The sequence below is a fragment of the Cinclus cinclus genome, chromosome 1, assembly GCF_963662255.1.
Source record: "Cinclus cinclus chromosome 1, bCinCin1.1, whole genome shotgun sequence".
Lineage (NCBI taxonomy): Eukaryota > Metazoa > Chordata > Aves > Passeriformes > Cinclidae > Cinclus > Cinclus cinclus.
Genome location: NC_085046.1, coordinates 110,158,654 through 110,180,548, shown reverse-complemented (window position 1 = coordinate 110,180,548; position 21,895 = coordinate 110,158,654). Strand labels below are relative to the sequence as shown.

The following is a 21,895-nucleotide window of genomic DNA, read 5'->3' as shown; positions in this document are numbered from 1 at the left end:
AGTATTTGAAAACCTAAATAAGAAGTAGTAAAATCTGTAACACAAGTAAAACTGGAAACTATTTTTCATCCAGGAGTAGGAGGTGCATTGAGTAGAAAATATAAAGGTTACTGAATGTTACGTGGGAATAAATAGATGAATATGCAGTTTTTTAAATGGCATTGTAATTAACATTGTCAATTTAATTTAGAGCTGGTGTAGCATGAAACATATAGCCCCTTATGGGTCCTATGGCAAAACTAAACAGCTGAGAACAAAGCAGGCTAGAGAAAGAAAAGGGCAGCAGTCCCTCCAGCTGGGTGCTCCTGAGTCTTGTGTATGTGTCCTTTCACTCTTAATGACACCTATGTGATTCTTTTTGTGCCCTGTAATGATGTTATCTGACAAACAAATTAAAAAGCAGGGAAAACTTAATTCTTCCCATTCTTTTTATTTCTTCACATTCCATTGAATGTTTTTATTATTTTTTATTATTCTTTCAGGTGAGCTTAGGGTTCTTCTCCCTCCCCCACTCTCAGTTACACTGATATGATCAGTTCAAGGGGCAGAACCACACTGTTAATTCTGAAGTCTGTATCCAAAATCAGGGAAATGCTTGTGCAGTGGGTAGATTAAAAGTGGATTTAGGTATTTTGAATAGGTAAGTCAGTAATACTTACCAGATACAAACACATGCACACATTACCAGGGAAGTTGCTTGCTTATGATATTTCATACATTTTAAATAATTCTGTTGGTGACCCTGCAAGTTGCTTCACTTCTTAGAAGTAATTGTTTAGCCATGGCAGCAGAAGGTAAAGCAAAGACTGGAGGTAACTGACAGATTCTTTATTTTTTTAGTTTTGCATTTGTATTAAGATGATAAGTGAAATTCTCTAACTTTAGATGTAAAGGATTGAAAATAAGTTATCTTTTTTTCTGTAGGTGTTAATTGCAGCATATCTGCTCACTGGTACTGTTGGTGTGGAGGTCTGGCAGAAGCCTTTGCTGTTTGGTTATTATATTACAGATGTATTAGTTATCCTGCTTATAGGTAAGTGTCCAGATCTATGCAAAAGCTTACTGCTTTTAAATTATTTTGATTTGGTATTTTTATATTTCCCTCCTCTTTTTTAGTTTTTCTTTTGTAAGTGTTGGCTAGTCCAAAAATACATGAATAGCAATGATTATAAAGGTCAGTACTGGAAAAATTTTTTAAAGTAGATAATTTTGGAAATTTTTTTTCTCACTGAATTACTATATACTGCACACAATAATACAGAAAATATTCCTTATCTGCATGTGCAGTTCAGTGCAGTGTGCTGGCTGGGCTCCCAAAGTCTCAGGAACTCTTCATGTCACTCAGGTAAAATGTCACTTAGATTTATATATATTCTAAGTTTAATATTTTGGCCTAGAGCACACTATGTTCCAAAACATTATGAACAGAGAGAATGAGACATTATTTAAATAACCTTAGATGCACAACTGTAAATATGTATAAAAACCAGGTGGTTTCTAAGCTCTTCTTTAGAATTCCTTTGCAAACAGAAGAGATTTGTTTTTCACACAAAGCAGTAGGCTACTTGGCTATTATTTGATACTGTCAGTGTAGTTCAAAATGAGCATTATATGTTTTCTGACTGCTGTATCAAGACTGAGAACAAGAGCAGCTACATTTAAATGAGTTAAAAATATAGAAGTCTTAGCTGAAAATCTGTGTATGCCACATGGCTTTGATGTGTTGCTTGGAAGGTGAAGAAATGCATATGCATTTTGGGGATTTTTATGTGAGCATGTAAGTGGTGAGAAGAGGGCACCAAAATACTGTTTGACACAAACACTCTAGGCTTGCATCCCAAGAAATGTCTTCTGCCCTTTAGCCAGATGGAGGACTTGGTTATAGGTGCTTACCCCATGTCAACTTGATAGGAGCCATTTCAGCATTTTGCTCTGATGTGTGCTCTCACCATCCTCTCCCCATGGTGAGGCTGTCAGCAGGTACTACCTCCTGCCCCAGCACTGTTTCCCAGAATTCCCAGATTAGAAAGGACCCTGTGTTCAGGCTGTGCTCTCTTAAGGAGCAGCGTGTGCAAGGACATGGTTTTGTGCTTTACCCTGAGTATAAAACCAACAGTGTGTGACCAACACTGTAGTCTTTTTGTAGTCAGACCTGGAGTGATTTGTGCTCTAGAAGCAGCACTGCAAGCCCAGGGGAGATGGATGCTGGCTCACCCAGAAGGGGCAGGTTAGGGCAGCGTTAGGTGCTAGCAGGGACCAGCCCACTGAACATGCTTGTTCTGTGCTACACACATCAGTGCTTGGTTCCTGTCACTAAGACACATGACAGCCCATTCAGGGAGCACTCTGGTAGCTTCCCTTGCACTTGGGAAGCCATGGATGAAGGTTCAATTCAAACTGTTCAACATAGTAGGAATGTTTGTGGAAGGGAAGCATTTCAGCATGATCAGATCTGCAGGGGTGAGCATCCTTTTTCATACTCTGCTAGAACTAGCTGCGAAGCAATATTTGGTGGACTGTTCCATTTACACTAGAAAGAAGTACTGCCTCTGTCTTCTGTGGTATGCTTGTATGAATGGAGTTGTGAGCACAGAATAGTATTTCTTCCATCATTGTTCCAAGCAGAGTAGGCTTAAGTAGGAGCCGAAATGTTTCTCCAAAAACCTTGTCTCTAGCACACTATCCACAATAGCAAGTTTTGCAACTTAGTTGAAGTTAAATATGGGTTTAAAGTATACAAAATAATAGTCTTGGTTGACTCTGTATTACAGAATCATCATAGTGCTTAGTAAATCTCTTAGACACTAAATTTAAATATAAAAAAGGTAGAATCTTTCCACTAAGGGTCATGCTGGTCCAGAAGGCACTGCCATTTCACAATTGAATCTCAGCTCAGCAGTAGGGTGGTTATCATTGGGTAGCCTGTGTGCAGTGACTAAGGATGCATCAAGTTTTTAGAAGCTTGTGGCAAATTGTAGGACCCCACTGTGGCTGCAGAAAAAAAGTACCTGTCAAACTACACCAAAGGCCAAGCAGCCAGGAAGATTCAATTATTCTCTCCCTTAGAGAGACTGCAGCAAGTGTGTCTTGCTCAGCCAGAACCATTTGTATCAGAGAGCCCACTCTGGCTTGCTCAGTTAAATGCCTCTGTGGCTAGTTAAAAACAAAGTGGGCCTCTGATGCTTTTTACAAGCTAGTTTCCCAGGATCCTGAGAGAAGCCATTAAACATAAATGGCTGTGCTTAACCATCTGATGGCATTTAGTAGTCACTAGTGGTCCTTCTAACAAGGAACCTGTAGTTGCTCCATCAATACTTGGCATTTGTTTGGTGGTTTTACTGTTCTGTACACAACAGGAGTTCCAGCTGCTGAGCTGTCGCCTCTCTGAGAGCAGCTGGGCTTTAGTTCCTACCTTTTGTGGTGGGAAGAAATCCAAACGAGATGCACAGGAGTGTTTTTCAGATGTCTTTCCTGGAGTTTTCTGGGAAAAAAATATAACCCGTGTATAACTTAAGGATGAACTCTGCGAAAGCACCTCCTCAGAGGAAGCTGTGATATCACCATGTGACACTCACTTGTTGAAAATAATGGAGCTTTTATCAGGTGCCAGAACACACAAAGATATACATAAAAGTGCAGCAATACTGGTGTTTAGATTAGATGTTTTAGGAAAGAGCGCTTTCTGCATGTTCCTGGGAACTGTCTGGCACACTGTGAACACCTGTAGGAAAGCCAAGTCTTAAGCTGCTGAGCAGTGACCTCAGAGGACTACCCTGTGAAACAGAAAAACTTCAGCATAGTATTTTATGGGAATTTGTCAGCTACCCAGCAAACGTGATCCCATAATTTTCACCGGCAGTGAATGCAATTCCATCCTTCAGCTCCAAAAACACACTTAGCTGGACCCTGAATCAAAGAGGAAGGTCCTTCTCCTGTTTCCAGAGGATGTTGACCTGTCTGCTAGGCAGAGATGCCTCTTCTCTCCCAGTATGGGAGCAGACAGACCCCTCTAAAATTATGTGCCTGTGTGCTCATCTGGAACTAATTACTTCTGCACTCATCAACGCTCCTGTGGATGACACTCCAAAAGCTCTCTTGGGACCTAAACACAATTGTCCCATAGCAGTATCTGGCTAACTAGGATCCCTTCAAAGGACAGCACTGGGGTGAGAGCTATCATTTATTTTCACCCCTCCAGGGCATCCCAAATGCCTAAGATTCCCTGTCACTGTGCTATCACGTTGAGAGCAATATAAATTATTTACAATAAGCATTTTAAAGCAGTCAGTTCTGCACATAAATCCTAGTACCATAAATGATGCTGTAGACTTTGTAAGAAGATTTTCACTGACAGGTAGGCATCTGTAGTTCAGGGAGCAGCATTACTAATTGATGATGGTTTCTGTCTCACGTTGCTGTTAAATGACCATCCTCTGCATGAAGCATTTCCCATGTTTGGGACCTTCATACTTGTTCTGTATGAAGATTTTATAATGTCTATTAAAATTCAAGTTCAAGCTACAATCCTTTCCTCACTGGAGATGTGCATCTTACTGGAAATTTCTTTTGGTATATTCTTTTGTTCAGAATTGACTGAGGGCTTGGAAGCTGTGGTGGGATGTACACAAACAAGCAGAGCTTGCACATCAGCTTCATTCCTTAGGAAGGCAAGTTGGAAGAATGATGCCTAGATGCACAGTTTCCTGCTCCTTCTCAGTATTAATTGCAACCACAAGAATAGACTTCGTGGGAAAAGGATCACTTAAGCATGCTGTGGATATGTTATACTTCATCAGTGTGTGGCACATGGAGCAGACCATTCTGTAATCCAGACATGGTGTCATGTTTGAATCCACAATGTGTGGTCAACAGTGCCCAGTTCTGGCTACTTTCTTTTCCCCAGATTTGCCTGTGGCAAAGCTGAAACCGGTTTTCAAAGTGCAGGTTTGAATATGAAATGTGAATTGAGTATTAACATCTGTCAGAGATCTGAAACTTGAACTTTGTTTTAGAGAAGGGGCCAAAACATTCAGAATTTTTTCCTATGCTGTGCATGGGTTTGGGTTCTATGCTGACTTCTACAGAATGTTTTCCTTGAGGGTTACACTTCCCTGTGCTATTGAAGTATATAAAATGAGGAGTGAAAACATAAATAAACAGATAATAGCAGCAAAAATCTAACCATGAGGCTAAGCTGTAACATTTAAAACATGCAAATTATTTGAATTCCATCATAGTGGGAAAGCACAGTTACCCCTCTAAAACAGTGTCTTGTACTTACACTGCGTATCAAATGGGGACATACAAGTCCTTGCCATGGGTGTTCATACAGCAGTCTGCCTCTTGTTCAGTGTCAGAAGCTCTTTAGGAGGCCACGGTCAAATTTGAATTGTTTCTGCCCCCTGTGGAATGATAAGTCATTCTGTAGTGATTTCCTATAGTTCCCATTGTGAAGTGGCTGATGGTTCTGCCCTAGTGATGACTTGCTGAATGATTAAACATCAAGTGCTATGTTTTCAAAATGTTATTGCTCCGACAGGCTTTGACCAGTCCTGTTTGAGAAGTGTGCTTAACATGAGTTGCTTCTACGTGTCTGTCACCAATTTAACATTTATTAAGGTATTGTTGTGACAGATTGTAGGAGGCTCTGTTAAAGTAAAGGGTGTGAAATACTCACCTGTCACTTGAGATATATTTTTAAGAAGCCACTGAGTTCATGTTTGGAGTAATTCATCTGAACCAGTCAGAACAATAACCCAGGAAAGGAGAGTGTTCAAGGCTGGAGGCAGAGCAGTGTCACAGGATGCTGATTACAGGTGGGAATGAGTTTGGTGGTGTTAAAATGTGAGAAGTCATTTCAGGGGCTCTGGGAACCCCAGGAGAAGGTCAGACAAGGGAGCTTGCCTGGCAGAGTCCTTCTGGGAGCCAGCCTGGACTTTTCAAATAAAGGCACTGTTTCTCTGGTGCTCAATTCTTGCTATGCCCAGAAACAGAATGATGTGTTAACAGAACTACATCAAAAAAGCAGCTACATCCATAAACTAATTCTTCAGTCTGTACTAAATCCCTCTGAATACTAATGGTTATCTTACAGCTCAGTTTGAGATAAATGCCATGTGTACTTCCTTAGACCCTGAAAATAAGGTATGAAATCAACAAGCATGATAAATACATCTCTTTTCAACAAAAATGATAAATGCATCCCTCTACAATCTTTATACTCAAGAAACATCTTAGGCACTAAACACTCAAAACCTACATCAGCTCTGTGCACAAAGACAGTGCTTATGTTTACCTTATTTCCCTTAATCACTGTAAAATCATTTCATACCGTGGATTTTGGGTTTATTTTTCAGCCTAAACTATTCAGACTTTACATGCTCAATTAAGTCTGCAAATTATATATTTGTTTTCTATGGTTCCCCTCCATCCCCCCCCCCCCCCCCAACTACTAAATGGTTTTAAGTTTGTCATTTTACATACTAGTGAAATATATTTTTTTTTTAGTGGACAGCTCAAAATGCAATTATGTGTTTGCACAACCAATTAAAAAGAGTTGTCTGCTCAAGACATGCCTGAGAAGGTCACACTGTTCCAGAAAAGCTTCTGTTCCAGTAACAAGTGCTTCTAAAATGTTCATCTTTTGATGAAGCTTGCTTCTAGGCACTGATCAGTGTGCTACACATTCAGTGTGTTAAAATATTTTCATGTGTCTAGATGGTCTAAATGTGAAAGGAATTTGGAAAACACCATGGGAAATATATTTAAATATTTTTGCAAACGAATATTGAATCCTGGATATTTTGAATCTAATTTTTCTTGTCTGGTGGCTAAGGAAGGTGAACGATAGCATCCTATTTCCTTACAGCAAACATTGACTATGATAAATTATTAATCTAGAGGTGGAAAGACCAAGAAGTATGCTGAAGAAGGCCATGCAGAGGTGTGAGCAATTGAAGAATGAGAGTGGAGAGTGACAGTGTTTGATTTGTAAGCTGAAATGCAGCTGGCTACTGTTAGAGAGTTGGTCAACTTCTGTCATATGCCCAGAAGGTCTGTGTAGACCTCTTCCCTGCCTCCCAAATGGGATGAATGCTCTGGGGAGTATTTTTTTTTTTGGGGGGGGGGGGGGGGGAGCACAGCAGGGATTGTGCTTCCCTGAACAAATTCACACAATTTCCAGTTACGTCCCTGTATCGTACTGTCTCATTTCTGAATTTTTGAATTTTTAGCTCTCAGGAAAGCCAGTTCATAACAAATAAAATTTCAGTGCTTTTCTTAGGACAGTTTAAGGATGATTCATTTGTCAGGAACTTACTAACAAAGGGGATTTACCATAGCAAAGGTGTGGAGAAGATAAATAGCGAAGGTTGTCCTTCCTTCGAAGCACTATAACTTGTTTAGTGTTTTAGGTGTCTTGGAGTTTCTTCTTTATTTAGCAGTGTTTACAGTCTGGGGTTTTGTGTTTTCAGAAATGTGGCTACCTGCATCAGGCTGTTTGCTTTGTCTGAGCGCCAGCATGCGGCTGTTGGGTACTGAAATAGCATTTTCTGGAACTGACAGTAGTGTCAGCAGTTTGTTCTCTTTCTCTACAATGACCAAGTCTGTATTTTGCAGAAATGCCTGAATCAGGTACAACATCCACAGTAACTGCAGCATCTTCATTAGTCTTTAAATTTATTTACATGATTGTTTAAAATGCCCTCACATAATTACATTTCTGTAAGTCCAAATAACATAGGTGACAAGGTACCATGGTATCCATCATGTGCTGGCTTTTTAAAGTTACTATTAATTTATTCAGCTGAATCACACAACATCTTATTGGTTTGGAATTGAATTTGAAAGCACTAAATGAAATCTAAAGTTGTCCTTAAGACTGATGGGAATTACCTTTTGATCTCTTTTATACACATGCATATATACATATATATATAAAAATATGCATGTCTGTGTATATATCTGTGTGCTTTTATACATATACATATTTGGGAAATGAGATAATGCCTTCATTTCTTCACTTCTGATATGTCTTTAGTCCTGAATATCTGAATGCATTGGGATTTGTTTGTTTGTTTGTTTATGCTTATGTTTGGCATTTCTTAATATGGACAAAATAATTCCCCATAAAGAGCTTTAAAAATGTTTATTTCGCTAAAAAGAGAGTCTACATTGTGCAACACAGAGGACTGACGATAGGATTGTACCTAAATCTGAGGATTTGGGCTTGATGCTTTCAGCCTAGCATGACACAAGAATTCCCTGTGAATCTGTGCCACCCATCTGTGCTTTGGTATTTCTGCCTTTAATACAGGCCTATGTTCTTACAGTTGGGTCTCAGATTTTAAATCAGCTGAAGAACAGGAAAATACTAAAGAATAAACTAAAAAATCCTGGAAGAGCAGTATACTACTTCTAAGAATACTTGAGCAATTCTATTTTCCCATATGTGTTAAAAACATCTAATGTGCGAAATGGGATTTTTAAAATTATTTTAAAATAAAATATGTATTTTTAGGACATTAAAAACAACAACAACAGCAACTGCTCATGATCATCACTTGGGCAGTGCCTGGGTGGCTGAGCGCCAGAGATCCAGCAGTGGGTTTGCTTTCCAGGCTGCACCTTTTGTTCCTCAGAGCGGCAGGGAATGGCAGCAATGCGGATGCAGCAGTTTAGCTCCTGGGCACAAAGGGATCCTTAATGCCAATTAAAAAGCAGACTTAATGAGTACCAAAAGCAGCCCCCAAACCAGGCCTCTTTAGCTAAAAAAAGATGGGAAAACAACATGTTGTAGGAAACGATGGAATTCTGAAAATCCCATAAGAAACGAGGGAACACCCTTTGCCTTCTTCCCTGCTGCATCCTCAGCTCTTTTACTGTGCTGAAAGCAAAGCCGTGTAAGAATACAGGGGAGTAACTGGTGGAACTGCCCCGTTTGGAAAGTGGCTTTTTGCTAGCTGGGGGACTGTTTGTGGTCAGTCTGTTATTTCTAACTAAAATGGCACTTCATAAAAATAACAAATTGTTGGCAACCATTGCTCTTTGAATTCTATTTCTAGTTCTAGTCTCTATTTCTGTTCCTCTCGGTTGCTTTTCTCCTAACAAATCAAACTTCAGGATTGCAGCAGGAAATTTAGATTTAACCTCAAGAGTCAATGTTTTGTCTCATGTCTGCTCTAATGTGATACAGATGTTGGAACTGCTGTATGTGACTCAAGATTTTATTGAACTAGCGCTCCCTGCCTAATAGAAAACATAGCTAACTGGAGTGCACATTAAACACAGATCACTCTGAAGGCACTAAGCCTGTGAATGTTAGAAATATATTGACAAAATGCTTGGGTTATTACTTCATTTGCACATCCTTCAGCTGTTCGATAGGGAGTTTCTGCCGTGGTAAAGAAGCAGATCACTTAATAGTTTTAAAAGGCAAACCCAAAAAGTAAACATGAAAAAAAATGCAATACCTGAAATTATTTACAGGCTGGGTTTTTTTTTTTTCCCCCCAGTTCTTTGTTTCCTTCTCTTTAGCAGATAACCAGAAAGACTGGAGACATACATTATCTATTGCATTCCTTTTTACTTCTCTTTTCCACCAGTCTTGGTCTCCACTATTCTTTCATGTTTAGTTTTCCTTCTCTTGTTGCCGCTGTGGCCAGGGCATGCTAAACACTTGGGTGTGTCTTTGATGAGGACTGAAGGGTAAACATTGACATTTCTCAAGACAGGGCTATATCACATTAGTCCCAGCACAAAGTAATCTGAAACAATCTCTTTCCTCTATTCGTTTTTTCCCCCCTGTATTGCTAATAATGAGATTAAAGTTTTCTACTTTTCTGTACTGCCAGCACAGTGCTTCTTGAATGAGATGTTTAAGGTTCAAAACCAGAAAGTTTAACACATCAGAGTGCTTTTCTTGCCCACAATAAAATAGGAGTTATGTATTAATTTAGTGCACCACACCCAAGTCTCATGCCCTGTAATAAAAAAACTGTGCAGAAATGTGCTACCCAGAGCAATCTCCAAGCAGCAAACTGAGCAGGGAAGAGCCCTCAATACACAGAAAAGTACAAACCAAAGAGCTCTACAGGGAACGACATATATTAATAAAGTCATATATATTTTCACCTAGTTAGGTCTGACTCATACAGTGGCTTTTTTTTGTTGTTGTTTTTTTCTTTTCTGTTTAAATTTCAAACTTCCACTTGTTGCTGAAAGTCTTCTTTGATTCTTGGGTGGACCAGCATATTTTTGGTGGGTGTTAGAGGGGGTACAGCTGCGTCTTTGGGCAGCTCAGGGGCTGCTGGCATCTGTGTTGATAACACCAGCAGCAGGGCAGGGAAACACAGCGTTAGCAAAGGTGAAACCCTTGTGCTTTGTGGGTTAAAGCTGAGTTCCAGAAGCACCACAGCTCTGTTAAAAAAAGAAGTAAAAAACTCTCACTTGTTCAAATGATGGACATGTCATAAAAAGTAATTAATTTCAGCTATTGTATTGTCAAAGCAGATCATTAGCTGACCCTTCATATTTTGAACTATAAACTTATTTCCCCACTAATGTGAATGCCCAGCTTGAAGTTTATTGTCTTTCTATATTCCACTCAAAGGTTTTTGGTGTTAGACTTGGATTTTTCTAGACAAACAGCAGCTCATGAAAAGTAGGGCTGTTTTGGGTCCAGCAGAGAAACCAGTATGAAAAATAATTGATCCAATCTATTAGCAGCATCAGAGTTTTTTTTAAAAATTCTGGTCTTGTCACTCATTACACAGGAAATTCGGTATCAGCAACTATTTCTAGCAGCTCTTTTTTTGGGAAAAAAGAGGACAGTTCTATCACTGCCTGAAGTCCCCAAACTCTGTTCATATCCTCTAATGAGTACAGGAACACTGAATCAGTTTTAGAATAGCACACTAGGTCTGTTATCATATGAAAAACTCTGGGGTCATCACTGTCGAATTACATATGATTTTTTTCTTGTCTTCCAGGCTTCAGTTTGTTTCTATCATTTCCACAAACACTCTACAACATTCACAGGTAAGTTAATTAACATAAAATAAGTTTTATCACCTCCTATTTAATTCTGTATATTTAATGGTTTCCTCATTTACAAATAAATGTAATGCTTGAAGTAGCCTAGCTTCTTTCATCCAGATGCTGTCCTGACAATGTAGTAAAAGGTTTTTCTGGTGAGTTTTCAGAATCTGACTGTTTTCTTTTTCATGTTTGCAACTCTCTCCTTTTCCTTTCACTTGCAGTTCTCCAGGCAGTCTCATAGTAGTCATGCACAGTAAACTGATAAAGGCTCTGTAGTAAAAAACACTGCATTTTGGTTGCAATCAAATGTGATTTGTAACTTTTGCCTGTGCTGGTGGAGTTCTGTAGCTGACCATCCTGCACTCTGTGAAGTACTTAATTATCTTCCTGGTCCTTCTGTAAAACTCTCCTCTGTATGAAGTCTGTAGATAATTGCTATCAGATGTAAGACAGGCAGGCGGCAAGATGTGATTACATCTAAGAACTGGCTTGCTGCACCCAGGAATTTTATACACTGTTAGTTTATACTCCAGTGGCCTATTTTATTAATGCTGCCTGCCTTCCACTAGTATTTGTTAGCTCATTTCACTCATCTGTCACTTCAGGTCTCTCAGGTCCTAAGTGTCCTGGAGGAGGGACTGTCACTACCTGTCTTCAGGAATTAGTGGAAACTAATATTAACATTTAAATTTTGGAGAGACTATAAGACAATGTCATGTCTCTCCTACACAGCCCTTTTCGTGTGGTGGTACTCAGTGTAGTTTCCAAAAGCATGCACAGCCCTGGGTTTGGGGCAGGAAGTGTGGAGAATTGGGAGATGTTGGGGCAGGAAAGGCTGAGGACCTGCAGGAAGGCTGGGCTGTGGGGCAGGGGGCTGGGAACCAGCTGAGCAAGGAAATCTGGTTTGGGGATGACTGAGAGGAGGAGGGAAGCACCTTGTGCATGTCAGCCCCTGGCAGTAGCAGCCTTTACCCCAATGAACATTGAGGGTTTGGTTTCCTTCCTTTCCTGTCAGGACTTTTGGTTAGTGTTTTCCTTTTCAAGTCATCACTTGACATAGTTCCTTTCCAGCCTCCACTGGGTTTATCATTCCTCTGAAGAGAAGAACACAAACTTTTTAAACTACCAGTCAGGTTTGCTTGAATGATGCGTGCACAAGCTCTTTGGTGATGAAAGATTTGAGTTTTCCAATCATCTCCTCTCTTTCTTCATCCTGATGCCTGTTCTCAGTTGTTATTTTAGGAGTAGATTATTTCTTTTTGGCATGAGAAAGATATTTCTTGGATTTTTGTCTAGCTGTTTCTATAAATATATATGTTCAAAGATTTTAAACAGGACATTTCCCAGTACATTTCAAACACAGAACTGCTCTTCTGAACTAGCTTTATGAAGGAGTGGCTTAGTGGTAGTGAACTCAGAGTTACCATTTCCCTAGCTGACAGAAAATTCAATCATTTACTACCTTTAAGAAACAGCTTAAAACACCCAAGAAAATGCAATGCATCATTAATTTTCTTTTACTCTAATTAGCCAAAAAGTCTCCCCTTTAGGCTGTACTTGGACTAAAGTACCTAAATCCTAATGTACAGGATCGTCAAGCAGCATCACCTCTAGACCTAAACAACAGCAATAGCTGCCAGCCATGTGCTTGACTCTGCTGCTGCTGAGAATGTGGGGTGTGTTGACTGAAACAAGTTTATGTCTCATGTTAGAAGCTTCATCCTTGAAAGCCGTGTATTTTGAACTCACAGCATGTCTGCATACTTGAGAGTACTGCAGTTCACTTTGTGTGAGTTTACTGGTCCATTGCCAGCGGTGAGCAAGTGAAGCTGATCAGGATCTATGTGAATAAATCAAAATAGGTTAACCCCAGAAATAAATGTTACTTGGATACGCTACAATTTCTTGTAAAATGTACAAGAAAAACCTATCTAGTATCTAGTACATTTTCACTGTTTGCAAGATGTATTCATGGGCTGAGTTTGGTCTAGAATTTGAAGTTACTGTGTAGAAATAGAATGGATTACTTACTTTCTCTACAGAAATGTTACTTACTTTCTCTACAAAGTGATTGTATTTATTTCCAGAGCATATTTAAAGAAAACACTGAAGAATGATTCTCTGTATGAAGGACTGCTACCTCTTGTGTCACCTCTGTTGCTGTTCATTCTTCTTACAGTCTGGGTGGTTTTATCTCCAAGCAACATATTAACAAAGCAACCCAGACTGTTTTTATGGATGGTTGGGGTTGCTTTCTCAAATGTTATTGTAAGTATATTTGAGGTGGTGGTTTTATTTAGAGATAGCTTTCTATTTTTCTGTGAGCAAGCAGAAGGGAGCAGAAAATGTAGCTAAAATCAGCAGTCACACAGCTCTTCTACCTCTTGTTACACTCTGTCTCATGGAAATACACTACAACACGTGTCTGGACCCAGGACACTTAGATTACTGAAATACCTCCTCTGCCACAGTGCAACACTTTTGTGAGGGTTTTGGTTTGTTCTCTGAGGGTTTATGAAAACCCTAACGGTGCCCTACTTCCAGAAACATAACAGATACTCCCCAACATACAGGCAGAACTGGGGACTTGTCAAACTAAAAGAAAGGTCAACACTTCCACAGATTTACTAGCAAGAGTGGAGGGCTCATAGCTTTCCCTTGCTCTTGAGTCCATTACTGTGGTACATGCATTCCTGTGCAGTTCAGCTGATCCTACATTTTCCCTTGACTGTTCCAAAAAAGGCTGTACCACTGACAGTGTGTTTTAGGGAAAGATGTGAAGAGCTGTAGGGGCCTCGTGATGGCTTTCTGATCACAGATTAGTTTCTCCTGTACCACATCACAGTGACAGGTTTCCACCCTTTAATTCCCAAGGGATGACATAAACCTCTGTGCAGTTCTAGCACTGGCAGCCAGACAGTGGTGCTGAGCTCTGCAGGTCACCCAGGGTTTTCTTCTCTGGGGGAAGCCAGGAGGGCAGCCAAGCAGAAAGGTGATCTTGCATTTAAGCAAAAATACCCTAGAGGATAGTGAGTAGTGTCATCTTAGGAAAATAGTCTCCAACACCATGTCAAATCTTGCCATTGAGAAATGCAACGTGCAGTTTAAAAAGTGAAAGGCTAGAGGTGCCTTGCGCTGTGAGACACATCTTCAAAAATGTCAGGTTTTAAAAGAGAAAGCATAGCCCCTTTAGAAATCTGAATTCAGGAATGGAAAAAAAGTTATAATTGCGATGTTTTTTAGATGTATCCTATAAACGCACATTTCTGAGGGTCACAAATCAAACAGTTCCATCTTAAGGACTTAATCTCACAAAAATGAGTTGATTTTCAGATATGTAATTTTTATTGTATTCATTTTTCATTACCTAATCTACCCCTTTTTCTTAAGAGAATACTGGAGATTCCAAAATGAGAAATACAATTGCTTCATGCCATTAGGGAAAACGCTTTCGGAGTTTGGCAGATGACACATTTTGCACACACAACCAGCCAAGAGTGATTGTGGCAGGATGCTTGCAGAAGAAAAATAGTAAAGCAAACCAGAAGTTTCTTTACAGGCTGCAGTTTATCAGACACTGAGTGCCATACATACTCTTCAGGCTTTGTTTTTACCTTTCCCAAAACATACATTACAGTTTTGGAGGCTCGTGTGAATTAAAAATATATGCATGTTAGCCGAACATTTTAACATTTTAAAAGCAAGCATAAAAATGTATGGGTGGTAGCTGGAATTTGAATTTTCTGAAGTTGAAAACGAAGCCTGCATTTCCTTTCACCTTTTCTGGTCCTGTAGACATTTCCTCCAGCATCAGAGGAAGGCTTGTCATGGCAATACTTCTCTTCTCCGTGATAGCCTGACACATTGGGTTTCCATTACCTGTTCTGCAGACCACAAACTGCAAACCATAGTTCTCTACCTGCCGTTCCAGTTCCAGTATCTGGAACTTCTCAAGCCTTTCACCGTGTACATGGTCACCCAAATATATAATAATGGTTTTAAACTATGTGAAATCCAGCCTATGGTCAGGTTCAGTTACGTAGCCAGAAAAATTATGGCTTATAGATTGCTTTAGCAATTCCTGATACCCTCTGGAATGATTCCCAAAGGACTAATAAAATCAGTGTTATTAAAAAAACTTCACAATCAATACTGAGTATGTAAGTGAAAATATCTACACTAGGTACAAAGGCTTATTTCTTCTACTATTCAAAGTTAATTATTTTTTCATGGTTTATTTTTGCATTCTTCAGCTTCCACAGCACAGGCAGTAAAGCCAGTATTTCTTTCCTATGGTCAGACTCCTACTGCTGCTGTCATAAGATTTCAGGCACTGCACAGGGAATGAGTTTTTCATTCTTCTGCTGCTTTCAGGATACATAAAATCTATTTTTAACCACATTTCGATTTTGAGTGAAACTTAAATCAATAAAATATTTCAGATGTGCCTAAATTCCTTTTCTTCTTTGTAACAGCATGGTATATATGAGACACATTTCTTAAGGAGCCTAAACCAGACAAAACAGTTTGTGTTTGCTTAATTGCTTTTAAAATACTGAATTTCAAGTGAATTCATCTCATTAAGTTTGCAGAACTCAGTAGAATGAAGCTAATTGCCTTCAGTTGAACCATGCACCATATATTCATTTTTTCTGCCATTCTGAGTGAGATCCCTTTCTCTGGGCCCCCAGCTACATCTCCAGGGAGCCCACTGCCATGATTGAGCCAAGAAATTGGTGTTTTAGTACATAAAGAAGCACTAGAATAGAAAAACAGGATGTGAAAATGTCATATATTGCCTTCCATCCCTTCTATACAGTGAACCAGAAGATATTTCTGTCAGGGGTCATGATTAAAATACCAGCACACTTTCCTAGTGATTAAGTGGTGGCACATTTGATTTGGGATCACAACTTTGGGAGCCTCTGTGAAAACATAAGGTGGCAAACCTTTTGTGAAGATGTGCTTTTGCTTATCAAGTGTAAGGGTGTATTTTAAATTATAATAATGTCCTGTAAGGGTGTATTTTAAATTATAATAATGTGCTCTAGGACTCAGTGAGGCAGAAAGGTGTGCACCTGCAGAGCCTTCTCAGCAGAAACCAGCCCCATTCTGAGCTGTAGCCTTGCTTCCCCCTCATCCAAAGCAAACCACGGAGAAAATGGAAGTACTTTTCCTTAGACCCTCGGGGCTGGCCCAGCACTTCTCACCTGGCCCCTTTTGCTCCAACAGTGCAAGGTGATCATCTGCCAGATGAGCAGCAGCCGGCCGGAGCTGTTCCACTGGTTCCTGTTCCCGCTGGCGCTGGTGGTGTACGCGGCCATCTCCGGGCTGCTGGGCTCCATGGAAGAAGTGGTTCTTGGCATCTTCACCACCCTGGTCACGGCTGCCCATGTGCACTACGGGGTCTGCGTGGTGAGCAGGGGGGTCTGGAAACAGGTTCTGGTAGTTGGGGCATTGTCTGGGAGTCTGAATGTTTATGTTTTGGGTGTTTTGGGGGTTTTTTTAGCCCTGTGTGTTGTTTTATTTACTCTAAGGTTAAAAAAAGAAATCAGTTTATTGCAGACGATGCCTTTTTGCTTGTGCAGCAACTTCAGTGACTTGAATTATTCCAATGTAGCCAACTGCTTTTGACTTTAAACCCATTAGAATCAGAATATTTATGGACTGGTTTTTTGTAGCAGTCGACCCATGTGGCATGGATGCTTCCACCCCTCTTTTTTTTGCCTTTATTCTTCCTAAGGTCACTTGTCTGAAAAAATAGGGAGGTAAAATGCAAAGTGACATAAATAGAAATAATAAAATAAGGTCAACTTTGCTTTGAATCTGCGGGCAAAGTAGCTGTCCCAATTTTTTCTTGGCTCTCTGCTAGCAGCTCTCAAGCTGGTGACATGAATAGTTTTCCAGCTCATTCAATCTTGCCAGCACATTTTTGTCTGCTAGATTTCAGTCTTGTCATTGTCATCTGAACTACTTCTTAAATTTTTACTTTGTTGATGTCCACTTTACTAAATTGTCAAATGATCCTTTAGCAACTGTTTTAATCGCTTTATCTTTTAGGTAAAACACCTTGCATGGCAAAGGTCTCATTTCAGAGGGAGTTGGTCAGCATTCTTTTATTTGAGCCACACCATTGGGATATAAGGATTTTTCTTTGAAAGCAGACTCGTGTCAGCAGACATTGGTGGCATAGAAGAGTCTACCAGAGCATTGACATGGGCCTGTTGGTGGGGGTCAGAATGGAAATACCTGGTCAAAATTCACAATTGACTGAGGGGCCCAGCTCCATCACAGCTTATGTCACCTGTGTGTCTGGTCTGTAGCCTTTCGACTTCCCAGCAGTGTGTTGCAAGAGGAATGTAAAGAAAACAGCTTTCTTGTTTGAACACTTGTAGGTCCTTGTGTACTCAGGAACCCCAACTACGTAAGGAGTGTGGTTGGGTCCTCCCCCCTCTTACTGGGAAAGGAGAGGCAGTGAATTGTGAAGCACATACAAAACAGATTGCTAATCTCTGTGATTTCTCTTTAGGGTAGGCAGCTGAGTGAGCACTTGAATATTTACATCTTTTCCCTGAAGAAACGCATCCAAGAGTGAACACCTGCACTACCATCAGACTGTAACACTTAACATGGAGATTTGCAGCTCTTCTGATATGATAAATAGTTGGAATGAATCTGATTAAAATAACCAAAGAATAGAATAGTACAGATACCTGAACCACTCAACAATGAGCTATGCAGCCAGATGCTTCATCTCAGAGGAAGATGCCTGTCCAGCAGAGAACTTTACCCAGTTGTTCTGTCATTATTTATTCTTTTTACCAAGCTGTGTTACTTGCCTCTCCTCCTTACCACTTTATCTTCCTCCTCCTTACCACTGTGTCCCAAGCCCTGGATAAATCTGTGCTGGGTTACACAAGATCTTTGGGGGGTTATAACCAGCACTGGTTTTGCCCAGTCTAGTCACCAGTGGGACCCCAGCAGTGCAAACCCCACCTGGACATCCTTCCCACTCAGACATCTGTGCCTACTTCATTTGCCATATTTATTTTCTCTCAACTCATTTCTTCCATACAGCCTCCTGAAAGGCTTATGCACATTCAGTCTTTTCCTCACCTTGAAGCCACGAGAATGATCTCAGAAAGCTATGGGCAAAGTGTTTTTGAAATGTACAGTTTTTTCCCCATTCTCAGCATTAAGATGAGTCTCAGCTGACCTGTCAGAAATGCAGGCTTAATACAGCAGCATCTGGCCCTTCTATTTATTTTCTAGGCAGTAACAAGCACTTTGTTTATATTTCAGTAGCAACAAACAATACAGCCTACAAAGGTAAACAGCTGAAAATAAATTTGGCCAGCAAACCTTCAAAGATTTGCATATTTCTCATCAAAACTAGTTTCAGTCCAACATCATCTACTAGTGCGAAATGCAAAACAAGTCATTATTTGCATGTGTGCTTGAAGCAAATTCTTGTGGTTTTAGAAAATGTTGTAGGAAAAAGAAACAAGAAAAATAATTTTAAACATTACATGTTTGCATGCAGATGTAAACTGCTCCCTTCATCTATAATACACATGGGTTTTCTGTGTGCCTTGGAGGAGGGAGTAAGAACTTGAGTTTCATCTCTTTTCATACACTGCCCTAGCCAGAGGGCCTTTGTGGCCTTGAAGCACTAATTAAACAATCTGTCCACTTCCCCAGGGTAAACACAGAGGGATGTGGTTGACAGCCTGGCACATTTTTTTTACTATTTAACCATCTCGCTTGCCAGAAGCCAGGTGGAAGAGCAGTTTTTAAGCTGCTGGGCTGAGTCTGAAGTTCTCTTTTTCAGTTCTTAAAACTGTTTCTGTGGATTTATCAGTAACCTGATCATTTCCCTCCCCCCTAGTTAATTTACCCTTACATCAGCAGCTCCTATTAATGTTTTCACCTGAGCACTGTCAAGATGTATGAGCAGCTGTAGCCTAGCTGGTACTGCCTGTTACAGCAGTTGCCCTACCACAGCACCAGCAGGGCTGATTTCCCCAGGCAGCCCTTACCACAGGCACCAGGAGACAAGCCTGCACATCAGCTTCCCCTCTTCAGAAAGCAGAAATATCACAACATTCCTTCAGGTTTGAAAGAATCCATGTTCTGCCTATCAAACAAGCACATTGAGGGTCCCAGCCCCCCAAATCAGGTGAGTCACAGTCCAAGCAGCTCCAGGTGTGAGTTAGGCAGAGGGGACAGGTCATGCTGTAATGCTGAGGTGGAGGTTTTGCCAAGAGACATGCAGGGAAGGGAAGATGCCCTTCAGCACAACTGCGGTCCAGCTACAAGAGGCACCTCCCAGCCTTCCTCCCTGCTGGAGTGGCAGCCATGCCCGTACCCTGTGGGATGCCTAGGGAGCATGGGGTCCTCCCTAACTGCCCAGGGACTCCCCTTGGGTAAGTCTGAAAACTCTTTATGTGATGAGGTTTGCCAAAAAGCGAAGTTCTGACTGTACATTTGAAGGGGAATTTGATGTTGCTGCCTGCACCTAGTGGTCTCAACGTTTGATGAAGTTAAAGACTACATCCAATACCTGATACACTCCCACAGAAGTCTCACCTGCTTTATAAAGGCAGTTTGTATTTCACCTTTCCATCACAAGTATTGAGGAAATTCTGGTGAGAAAAGAATTAGGATACAGTAAACAAAAATAATTCCAAATTGAATGTGGTTGTACTGGAGAAACTCTGAACAGGCTTCCTTTTTCCATCTGTCTTGCACTTTTCTAGGAAACAACTGGAAATAAGGGTCACAGAAGCAGCGCAATTTGATGCACTGGAATGAAGTATTTTGAAATATTCATTAAATTAAATTATGAAACTTGAACTACCAAAACCTGCCTGCACTTGTACCTTTCTAAAGAGAAACTGAGTATCACTTTTAAAGGACATTAATCTCTGGCCAGTTTTTTCACCTTCTATATGAAAACACAGCAAATAACTTTCTTTTTCCTCTTTAAAGGAATTTGTCACTACAATCCGTATAAAGAGAAGTATAAAAAGAGATCATGTATTGCACAGTGTATATATTGAATTATTAACTATCGTAGATGGTAACTGGTTCAATGAATAGGAAGAAAAATGCTTTTGTTCATAGGGCTGTACAGTCACAGATTTATTTTGCAAAGTCAGGTATGTAGATGACCTAACAGTCTAACAATAAATTTTGTTCATCACAACATTTTGGCAGAAAGTTTTCAACAATCTGAACTGGAAATTTTTTTTCTTTGCTTTAGAGCATTTGCCCTAACCCAAAGGCATGCTTTCCTCCTGATCTTATGAAAAGCAACTAAACAAGAACTGGTCTCCCAGGTTTGAATGCCTGGGTTGGAAATGGTCTCTGCTCCATCCTCCTCTCCTGTATCAGAGGCCCAGGGATACCTGGAGCAGTGGGGTGCAGGACTGGTGGCTCACAACAGGGTCACTTGAACACAGAAGGGTCCTGACCCAAGGCTCAGAACTACTGTGCTTGAGCAGCAACTACTACAGCTGCAAAAGACCAGAGCTGTGAGAACTACAATGAATATTCCCCCTTCTCTTGCAACAAAACCTCATATTTTGATCCAAAGTCTTGGCAGCTTTTAGGTACTGCATTGAAGATTAATCCCTGAATACCTGGCCACTGTGAGGAAGCCCACTGGGAACCTTGGTACCTTTCTATTTACCTCTCTTTGCCTCTTGGCTGCTGCCAGCTTTGCTTTGGACTGATATCCAAGGGAGTTGTCACTCCAAAATCTGAAAGCATTTACCATAAAGAAAAATGTGCTGTTTACGTGCATGTACATACATGCATTTTCTGTTTTGATTTGTAAAAGGGAATACAGTTGCTGAGCTCTTGGGGAAACAGATGCTATCCACACACACAGGATAAGTGAACTTCTGGGTTTTTAAAGCAGCTGCCTTTTTCTTCCTGCTCCCATATGCAGCCCCTGATGAATCAAAAAAATATGTATTTAATCCAGAAAAATTATTATTTTAGAATGTTCTGAATAGTCTCTAGAGCTGGACAGATTTTAACATATATTTTTTTTATTAAATATGTAAAAAGATAAACGCAAGTCAAGTTATTCACATATTCAGACAAAAATCTACTCTATCATGCGACAGTTTGTGGATAATGTAAAATGACTGATACATCTGAATAAGACTTTTCTGTATCTATTATGCCATTACTTATCTATTTATAATTAACAATACATATGTTTACATTCCTTTCAGTTTACATTTAATATATAACCAAAGCTTTATGGTGTGCTATTTAGTAAAGGTAATTACAAATACATATTAAAACCATAACAGAAGAATGGGTTACTCACAGGGGGCGGGGGGAAGACAACCCTGTCCCCTCTCAGAACACTGCTCTCCCCTCAGCACAGCCACATTTCTGGTACCCCCAAAGAATTTCACTGCCCTGGCTCCCTACATCAGTCAGTCCCCCCTTGATACAAGCAGTGAGAGGGCTATGGTTCTCAGATCAAAAACAGGATACAAGGAATTTTCAGGAAACAAATTTCAGCTTTTTAATTTTTTTTTTTCATATGTGCTTCAAAAGAGAGAAAAGAAGAGAGACACAACAGCCTGGCTATGAACTGTCTGGGGAGCTCAGCAACCCCTACCATTTGCACCTCCAGAATAATGTTTTCCCTTGAAGTGTTCTCCATGCACCTGCTCAAGTATTGGCAGAAGGATAAACTCCAGTAAGCAGAGACATGCTGATGAAATTAAGTTTATAGCCTGATCCCAAACTCCTTGCCCCATTCAGAGATCCCATAAAGGTTAAAGGACATTCTGGAGTCTGGAAAAAAATTAGTAACTGCTCTTCAACAGTA

General features: G+C 40.3%; 1 protein-coding gene across 1 annotated transcript in view; it reads left to right on the top strand.

Annotated features, from left to right (window-relative positions):
* The window catches only part of LOC134049246 (ethanolaminephosphotransferase 1-like), a 52,695-nt gene extending 35,063 nt beyond the window's left edge, over nt 1–17,632 (top strand). The window contains exons 6-10 of the mRNA XM_062501532.1: nt 925–1,033; nt 10,989–11,037; nt 13,125–13,305; nt 16,270–16,452; nt 17,567–17,632. Of these exons, the coding sequence (XP_062357516.1) occupies nt 925–1,033; nt 10,989–11,037; nt 13,125–13,305; nt 16,270–16,452; nt 17,567–17,632 (588 nt within the window). The remainder of the gene's footprint in view (nt 1–924; nt 1,034–10,988; nt 11,038–13,124; nt 13,306–16,269; nt 16,453–17,566) is intronic.
* The last annotated feature ends 4,263 nt before the right edge of the window (nt 17,633–21,895 follow it).